Source organism: Triticum urartu, chromosome 6A (assembly GCF_056163025.1).
Source record: "Triticum urartu cultivar PI428250 chromosome 6A, HENAU_Tu73, whole genome shotgun sequence".
NCBI lineage: Eukaryota > Viridiplantae > Streptophyta > Magnoliopsida > Poales > Poaceae > Triticum > Triticum urartu.
Window position 1 is genome coordinate 6,692,092 of NC_141878.1, and position 10,324 is coordinate 6,702,415.

The window sequence follows — 10,324 nt, forward strand, 5'->3', positions numbered from 1 at the left end:
CGCCACCAAGGGTGGCCGCCCTTCTTCATCATCTCGGACCCCTTCGGGGCTACCACCGCTGCCTGCCTCGGCCCCCCTGCTACCGCGACATTACCAGGGGCTGGCGGTAAGCGCGTGTGTCAGCTCTGTGGCATTGAAGGGCACTGGTCCTCTAAGTGTCACAAACGCTTTCAGAAGAGTTTTCTGGGTCTCAGCAATGATGGCAAGGACACGCGCAACTTTGCGCGTCAGGTGGCCATGGCAGATCGGCCTGTGTCCACCAAACAGCAAGGGCACACTCAGTCCTACTCTGTTGATCCCCACTAGTACATGGACTCTGGGGCCACGGAGCATCTGACGAGTGAGATGGGAAAGCTCCATACTCGCGAACTCTACCACGGCTCCGACAAGATCCACACCGCCAATGGAGAAGGTATGCATATATCTCATATTAGTCAAGCATCTCTTCTCACTAGGCATGCAAATAGGAGTCTTCAACTTCACAATGTGCTTAGAGTTCCCTTTGTGACACGTAATCTCCTTTCTGTTCCTAAACTTACACGTGATAATAATGTGCTTTGTGAATTTCATCCTTTTGATCTTTTTATTAAGGGTCGGGGCACGAGGGACATTCTTCTTAGCGGGCGGTTGTGCCAGGGCCTCTATCGTCTGGAGCATCCTGGTGTCGCTCGCGTTTTCAGTGGAGTTCGGGTATCTCCGTCACAGTGGCATGCTCGTCTTGGTCACCCGGCCACACCTATCGTTCGTCATGTTTTACGTCGTCATGAGCTTCCTAGCATGTCTAGTAATAAAGATGTAGCAGTGTGTGATGCTTGTCAGCAGGGGAAGAGTCATCAACTTCCTTTTTCGGAGTCTAGTCGTGAGGTGAAACATCCTTTAGAACTTGTGTTTTCAGATGTATGGGGTCCTGCTCAGACTTCTGTGAGTGGTCACAATTATTATATCAGTTTCGTTGATGCTTATAGCCTTTTTACCTGGCTTTATCTTATTAAACGCAAATCTGATGTGTTTGACATTGTTGTTCAGTTTCAAAAACATGTTGAATGCCTTCTCAAGCACAAAATTGTTCATGTTCAGTCGGACTGGGGGGCCAATATCGCAACCTCAACTCCTTCTTTCAGTCGCTTGGGATCGCTCACCGTTTAGCATGTCCACATACACATCAACAGAATGGTTCTGTGGAACGTAAGCATCGTCACATTGTTGAAACTGGTCTTACTCTTTTGGCCCATGCATCGGTTCCGTTTCGATTCTGGAGTGATACTCTCACCACTGCATGTTTTCTCATAAATCGTACTCCCACTCGTGTTTTGAACATGAAGACTCCCATTGAGGTTCTCCTTAATGAACAACCTGATTATACCTTTTGTAAGGTTTTTGGGTGTGCTTGTTGGCCACATCTTCGCCCGTATAACAAGCGCAAGCTTGAGTTTCGTTCCAAGAAGTGTGTCTTGCTTGGCTATAGCTCTCTTCATAAAGGATACAAATGTCTTCATGTTCCCACAAATCGTGTCTATATATCTCGGGATGTCGTGTTTGATGAGCATGTTTTTCCCTTTGCCAAGCTCCCTGTGTCCACTGCTGAACCACCATCTTTGCATTCATCCTCTGTTGCATCTGACCAATTTGATGATGTTGCATACTCTCCTATTTTGTTGCCTAACCATGGTGCAGGCACTGGACGTGGGGCTCGTTTGCAAATTTTGAAGGCGCCATCGTCTCTCTCGCTGGACTTACCAGCGGTTCACAACGATCAGGGTGTTCCCCTGCATGGCTTCGATCCTCGTGCCCATGCACGTTCGATCGAACTACCCACCGCGCCGTGTGCTTCGGCGCCCCCGGCTTCTGGACCGGCGCCACTGGCCTCTGGGCTGCCTGCGTCGCTGGCTGGGCCGACCGGCTTGGCGCCCCTGGCTCCTGAGCTGGTACTGCCGCTTCGCTCGGCCCCACCGGCCTCGGTGCCCCTGGCCCCTGAGCCGGCCTCGCCTCCTCGGCCCGCCTCGCCGGTTTCACCCGGGCCGTCCTCGCCTAGGCCGAGCTCACTTGCCTCCAGTGTGCTCTCGCCGGTGCTCTCTGAGGTCTCCCCGTCGCTGGCCGAGTCGTCATCGCCATCGCCGTCTTCATCACCTGAGTCCTCTCCGGCTCCTATGGTTCCTCAACGACCACACACACGGAGTCGCAGTGGTGTTTTTCAGCCCAAACAACGCACTGATGGTACTGTTGCTTGGTTGGCTGCATGTCTGGCTGTTGCTCGTGCGGATCCTACCTCTGAGCCTCGTACGTATCAAGCTGCTCTGAGTATACCTCATTGGCGAGAGGCCATGGAGCAGGAGTATCATGCTCTTCTTCGTAACCAGACATGGACCCTTGTTCCGCCACCACCTCGTGTTAATGTTATTGATTCTAAATGGGTTTTCAAAGTGAAGAAGCATTCTGATGGTTCTATCGAGCGCTACAAGGCGCGACTGGTTGCTAGAGGTTTTCGGCAGCGTTATGGTCTTGATTATGAAGACACCTTCAGTCCAGTGGTTAAACCTACTACTATCAGGCTTCTTCTCTCTCTTGCAGTTACTCGGGGTTGGTCTCTTCGTCAGCTTGATGTGCAGAATGCTTTTCTCCATGGTGTTCTGGAAGAGGAGGTATATATGTGGCAGCCCCCCGGGTTCTCTGATCCTGATCGTCCTGATTATCTGTATCGGCTCACTAAAGCACTCTATGGTCTGAAGCAAGCTCCTCGTGCTTGGCATGCTCGTCTTGCGACAGCCCTTCGTGCTCATGGTTTTGCATCATTAGCTGCTGACTCTTCGTTATTTCTTCTACAAAGGCCCGAAGTTACCATGTATCTGCTGGTCTATGTGGATGATATTATCCTCGTCAGTTCCTCTCAGTCGGCCGCTGCTGCTCTTGTTCGGTCTCTTGGTGCTGACTTTGCGGTCAAAGATCTTGGGCAGCTTCACTACTTCCTCGGTGTGGAAGTTGCTTCTGTTCCCAGTGGTCTTGTTATGACACAAAAGAAGTACTCTTTGGATTTGTTGCAGCGGGCCGGGATGCTTAAGTGTAAACCGACTACTACACCAATGTCTGCTACTGACAGGATTACTGCTGTGGATGGTGACCTCCTGCCTTCTGCTGATGCGACACAGTACAGGAGTATTGTTGGTGGGTTGCACTATTTGACGATCACACGTCCAGATATATCCTTTGCTTTCAACAGAGTATGTCAGTATCTTCAGGCACCTCGTGACACTCATTGGTCTGCGGTGAAGCGCATCTTCCGCTACATTCACTTCATGTTGTCCTATGGTTTGCACATTCGACTGAACCCCTCTGGGGTCATTTTGGCGTATTCTGATGCAGATTGGGCTGGCAGTCCGGATGACAGGCGATCCACGGAGGGCTATGCTGTGTTCTTTGGTTCTACCTTGATCGTCTGGAGTGCTTGGAAACAGGCTACTGTTTCGCGTAGCAGTACTGAAGCTGAGTATAAGGCTGTGGCTAATGCAACTGCAGAAATTATCTGGGTACAGTCTTTGCTTCAGGAATTGGGTATATCTCAATCACAGTCTCCTATTCTTTGGTGTGATAACATCGATGCTACATACCTATCTGCTAATCCGATATTCCATGCCCGAACGAAACACATCGAAGTGGACTATCATTTTGTACAGGAACGGGTATCTCAGAAGCAACTACAGATCAAGTTTATCTCTTCCAAAGATCAACTTGCAGACATCTTCACCAAGCCATTACCTCTTCCATAGTTCGAGACTTGTCGGCGCAATCTTACCCTTCTAGATTCTTTAGGAAGTGGCTAACATTGAGAAAGGATGTTAGACTGTATAGCTACTGTAGTTGTATACGTATATGTACGTATGATGTAACGTTGTACCCCTTCATTATATATATGAGATATGTCCTACAGGCTTCCTTTCGCCGTGGGCTTTACTGAGACTAGGCTTGGAAAACGGGAAACGCACGGAGCTGGTCAGCGAATCGTTCGGCTGCTCATTAATCCATAGGATTTTGTAAGCATCGTTAATCCATAGCAGGTCGCTCCACGCCACCACCTCCCCCGTGAAACCTTTTCGGCTGTTCACACATCTCACGTATTGTTAGCCCCAACACGTATAGGGGCGAGCGGATGAGCGTAGATTGGACTTGGCCTGGGCGCGGCCGGCGGCCGGCAGTGCGGATCCATCTTAGGAAGGCAGGAACGACCTGCACTACTCGTCTTCTCCTCTATAATTTTTTTTAGAAAAATTTCGATCTATTCATCTTCAATTATGTCAGTATAACAAATATTAGAAATAATAAAAATTACATCTAGATTCGTAGACCACCTAGTGACGACTACAAGCACTGAAGCGAGTCGAAGGCGCACACCGTTATTGCCCCTCCCTCGCCGGAACTGGGCAAAACTTGTTGTAGTAGACAGTCTGGAAGTCGCCGTGCTAAATCCCCATAGGACCAGCGCAGCAGAACAGTAACCACCGCCGATAAAAAGTAGCGTAGATCGGAAGGATCCAACCTAAAAACACATGAACATAGACTAGATCTGAGCAAATCCACCAAGGACAGATTTGCTGAAGACACACCTCGACACGCCCTGCTAGACACACCATCGATCTTCTTGGCACAAACGCCTCTACACATGAGAAAAACCACATGGCTGCAGCTGGGCCGGTTCACTTCTGAACGTGCATGCAGTTCTTCAGCTATTTCACAAGTTCATTTTTCTTCGTCAGCTGGGTATACGAGTATTCGCATATGTACATGTCTGTTTTTTAACATAATACGAATGCAAACGCTTATATATACGTGCACACACTTATTCTCTATGAACACACACGCACACCTTACGTGTACATGGCCGGCTGGGCTTCTGTCTCCCGGATTTGTGATATGAACGAACCCAACAGCTAAGAGTAGTACGTAGGCCATTTTAACCTGTATGGACGTACGAAGCTAAACCACACAGGTCAGCTAGCCTATGCATGTACTAGTATGTAGTAGTACGTGAGCAACCTCAACATGCATGCACGTAAAGCTAATTACAGGATGAGCTAGCGGATGCATATGAATGTTGTACTGATGCGTACGTTTATATGTTTTCCTCCCTGTATATCCTGCATTTTAGAAAAGAAAAGAATTTTTTTCCAAAATCAAGATTAATTTATGGAGGTTTTTTTTAAACATCAGTACGGACGCAAGCGCTCATTGATACGCGCATACACTCACCCCTATGAACGCACGCACGTACACCCTGTCCCTATGAGCACCTCCGAGAAACAAAGCCGGCATGTCATTTTATAATTTACGAAGTCACCGTAGGCGCCTCGTCGTCGACGGGAACGTCTCCTCCCACTAATAGCTTATTGCTGGATATCTTGAAATAAATCCAGAAATAATGCGAACATCAGGACTTGAACCATGGCGAGGTTAGTCACACAGGGGAAAGAAAGAAAGTCACCCATCCATGATTTTTTGTTCCTCTTTTCTTCCTTTATTTTTTTAAATACCATGCACAAGTATTAACTTGTTTTCTGTGGTATAAAATTCCTTGAAACACTTTACACACACACACACACACACACACACACAAACCGTGTACAAGAGGCTACACGTTTATGTCTGTCACTGTCTCAGGTGAAGTATATCGGAGTATATAGTACACAGCAAAGCTAGCAGCAACAAACACACCAGCTGGCCGCACTCACAATTGATCACCACTACCGTAGCTCATCCTCCTCTCGTCCTATTAGCTGAGAATCATCCTGACACAGTGCCCATGTCGTTGAGCTTCACGGTGCAGCGGAAGGCGGCAGAGCTGGTGATGCCGGCAGGGCCGACACCCCGGGAGCTGAAGCGGCTCTCGGACATTGACGACCAGGACGGTCTACGGTTCCACATCCCCGTGATCCAGTTTTACCGCCGTGACGCGTCCATGAGCAGGAGTGACCCCGTAGTGGTGGTCCGGGATGCCGTGGCCAAGGCGCTCGTGCACTACTACCCGTTTGCCGGCCGTCTAAGGGAGCTCGAGGGTCGCAAGCTTGCTGTCGACTGCACCAGTGAGGGCGTGCTGTTCATCGAGGCCAACACTGACGCGCGTCTGGAACACTTCGGTGACGCCTTGCAGCCGCCCTTCCCAGGACTCGAGGAGCTCATCTTCGACGTCCCTGGCTCATCGGAAGTCCTCGGCACCCCACTTCTCCTCTTTCAGGTAAATTTAACTTTCTGTAATGTTAAAAATCTGACGTCAGACTTTTAACTATGGAAAATCGAACATATGTTCTTTTGCAATTTAAGTTGACCCGAGGATGACACATTTAGTTTGCAAGCACGGCAAATTGGTGGGAATAGAATGAACGCATGGATGGATTTTTCATGTTTGGCAACTAAACTTAATTGACATCTTGGGCAAACATAAACGCCATAGAAACGTTAAATATGCCATATGGTAAGAAATATGACGTCGGATTTGTGGTTGAGTCGAAATTTTCATAAACACACCACATCTTTACGTGACCAATATGCATGTGGCACCAGCTAACCGTACGTGCCACATGCAGGTGACACGGCTAGCATGCGGAGGCTTCATCCTAGCAGTGCGGATGATGCACACGATGGCGGACGCGCCGGGGATGGTGCAGTTCCTGGCTGCCGTGGCTGAGCTGGCACGGGGCACCACGGTGCCATCGGTGCGGCCGGTGTGGCGGCGCGAGCTGCTGGAGGCGCGGAACCCGCCGCGTCCCACCTTCGCGCACCGGGCGTACGACGAGGTGCCGGGCACCATCATGCCGCTCAGCGACATGGTGCAGCGCTCCTTCTTCTTCGGTGCCCGTGATGTCGCCGCCATCCGGTCTCACCTCCCGCAGGGCCTCCGGGAGCACGCCACCACTTTTGAGGTCCTTACGGGTTGCGTGTGGAAGTGCCGCACCGCGGCTCTGGCCCCTGACCCCGACGAGGAGATGCGGATGATCTGCATCGTCAACGCCCGCGGCGGCAGGGCCTCCATCCCGAGCGGCTACTACGGCAACGCTTTCGCCTTGGCGGCCGCCGTGTCGGCCGCCGGCGATCTGTGCATGAACACCCTGAGCTATGCGGTGCAGCTGGTGAAAGAGGCCAAGAGATTCGTGAACGCGGAGTATATGCGGTCGTCGGTGGACCTGATGGTGCAGCGCGGGCGGCCGCAGTTCACGGTTGTGCGCTCGTACCTGACGTCGGACGTGACCAAGGCCGGGTTCGGCGACCTGGACTTTGGGTGGGGCAGGCCCGTGTACGGCGGGCCGGCAAAGGGCGGCGTGGACGCCATCCCCGGGGTGGTCAGCTTCCAGATCCCGTGCAGGAACGCCAAGGGTGAAGATGGCATCGTGATTCCCATGTGCCTGCCCGCCCCCGCCATGGATAAGTTTGCGAAGGAGATGGGCAAGCTGCTCCGCCCCGCGATGCTCAAACCTGCGCTCTGAATCATCCAAAGGCGTGCGCTGTCCGTGATTGCGTCCTTGGTTACTGGTTACTAAATGAATATCGTTGTTGGTAGTAGAATTTAGTCCACAGACAGCAATGGGTGTGTGGTGGGAACTGCGTTGATTTTTCATTGTATGTTATAAGAATTGCATGATGTATTACTCACGTGCAATTATATGTATATATGATTTATAATGGTGGACCACGACCTGAACTATACAAGGAAACTAGGAGGTGGGCCCAATACACAATATGCATAACACATATAATCAACACCCCCACAGTCGAAGCGGCACCATGGCTGATGCAACGACTGGACCGGAACTCCTCAAACGATGCCGTAGGTAAGTCCTTGGTCATGATATCTGCAAATTGTTGTGAAATAGGACAAGTTTGCGGAGGAAATTGGCAAGATGCTGCGCCCTGCGATGCTCAAACCTGTACTCTGAATCATCCAAGATGCTGCGTTGATTTTTCATACGCTTCTCAAGAAGGCTCATGCATGGGCAGTAAGCCAAGTTTTAAATACGGGGCTATGCCATATCGACCAGAAGCTATGAAAAGCAATGGCGACGAATGAAAAAAAAAACTACTGGTCATTGTGGGTGAGTTCGTTCAATGAAAAAACTAGTAGTACAAAGATGCGTAGAACAATGTTGTTTTAATTCTATTTTTGCGCCCTCAAAGAGGTTGAGTTTTTTGCCAACGACGTCATAAACGATTACAATGTTGGGTGGATGGAGGGGATTAGGTTCTGACTGAGATGATTCAACTGGTGTCCATGTATGTATTGTGTGGTGGAGTAAGAATCTTATCATGGTGTCGACGTCGCGTACAATGAGCCAGGCCACTGTACCAAAGACCACTCAAGCCTGCCAGCCAGCCTACGGCGGTCATCAACGTCCATGATTGAATAGCTATGTCTGTATGTATGGTCGAGTCCGTCATGGTGTACTTGTGTGCGTGCTGTGGTCTCAAGAATTTTGAGCGTATTCGTCCCACCGTCCAACTCTTATTAACCACGGCTGCGACACCGTCCTAGACAGCTCAGCGGACGGAGACATCAGCTTCGGCGGCCAGTTTCTTCCTCGTCAACGTCAACGTCAACGACAAGCCACGAGGTAGCCACCACTGTCTTGATGGACTCTTCACCCCATAAAAATTCATGCCGTCTCCTCAGAAACACGACAAGCCACGAGGTAGCCACCACTGTCTTGATGGACTCTTCACCCCATAGAAATTCATGCCGTCTCCTCAGAAACACGACAAGCCACGAGGTAGCCACCACTGTCTTGATGGACTCTTCACCCCATAGAAATTCATGCCGTCTCCTCAGAAACACGACAAGCCACGAGGTAGCCACCACTGTCTTGATGGACTCTTCACCCCATAGAAATTCATGCCGTCTCCTCAGAAACACGACAAGCCACGAGGTAGCCACCACTGTCTTGATGGACTCTTCACCCCATAGAAATTCATGCCGTCTCCTCAGAAACACGACAAGCCACAAGGTAGCCACCACTGTCTTGATGGACTCTTCATCCCATAGAAATTCATGCCGTCTCCTCAGAAACAATCCACGACGATCAATGGCTATTACTCCCTCTGTAAACTAATATAAGAGTGTTTAGTTCCCTAAAGTAGTGATCTAAATACTCTTATATTAGTTTATGGAGAGAGTACGAAAAAGATCACATGAACACATAAACAGGGGAAAACTTTTGCCAAAAGCATCTTACTTGCCTCTCTTTTTTCTTTATTTTAACAGCTAATTGCCCGTGCGATTGCAATGGGGGCACACAAATTCTTGTGGTGAAACACAAATAATTAGCCATTCCAAATGTATATCATGTGATTTCGTCTTCTTCAGTTCAAGGTTGACCCAAAGATTTGGCTCTTCACTGTTCGGGACACTAAATAATTAAGAGTTTGTGAAAGTTCTCATCATGATCTGGGCTATATGGTCGGCAAGGAGGCGTGCGATCCATAAACGAGTTCCAAAGTCCCCACTCCACCTTTGCCTTCATTACGCGTTTCCTGAAAGATTTAGAGATGATACCGGCGAAGAAGAATAAATATTCAATGGCTCATCAGGGGCCAGTCCGGTCATGGATTCCGACTGCAGAACACATGATGAAAGTCAATGTGGACAAGGGCCTGTCATGGTCGGGACACGTGGTGCGATGGCGGCTGACTACGGGATGGAGAAGGTAGATTCCTTGGTGCATCAGCTTTAGTAATTTTCGGCCTGTCAGAACCTGACACGCAGGAAGCTGCTGCCTGTCGAGATGGGCTTTCTTTGCTACTCTTGGCTTGTTCATATTGCGGCTGACTACAGTATGAACTCTTCACCCCATCCGATAATTATCCGATGCATTTCGAAACTCTTCCGGAGACCAAATACAATCATCCTATGACTACTAGAAGAAAACCTACTAGCAGCGCTGGAAATACCTATAGCAGTAGCGTTGGGGGCAGCGCTACAACTAAGTTGTAGCAGTAGCACTGGTTGGAGCAGCGCTAGTGGTAAGTATAGTTAGCAGTAGCGCTGCTCCAACCAGCGCTACTGCTAATTATCCGTAGCGCTGCACCTAAGCAAACGCTGCTGCTAAACCAATGCTGCCGCTAGATGCTTACTAGCACTACTGCTAATATTGCTATTTTCACATTTTTATTTTCCCTCTACGTATTTGTGATGTATTTGTACATGCTCTATACAATAGTTTCATCATACCATAAGAAACATACATTATTCTCATCATATCATACACATACAGTAGTCTCGTCAAACCATCATCATCATCCAACACAAATGTCATCACATCTTGGAAATAGCGATACACAAGTCATGTCAAGT

The 10,324-nt window shown here is 49.4% G+C and overlaps 1 protein-coding gene across 1 annotated transcript; it reads left to right on the forward strand.

Annotated features, from left to right (window-relative positions):
- Window positions 1–5,636: 5,636 nt before the first annotated feature.
- LOC147963051 (benzyl alcohol O-benzoyltransferase-like) lies at window positions 5,637–7,677 on the forward strand. The gene is made up of 2 exons (XM_087527592.1): window positions 5,637–6,220; window positions 6,570–7,677. The coding sequence occupies exons 1-2, from the start codon at window positions 5,789–5,791 to the stop codon at window positions 7,464–7,466; spliced, it is 1,329 nt and encodes a 442-aa protein (XP_087383718.1). The 5' UTR covers window positions 5,637–5,788; the 3' UTR covers window positions 7,467–7,677.
- The last annotated feature ends 2,647 nt before the right edge of the window (window positions 7,678–10,324 follow it).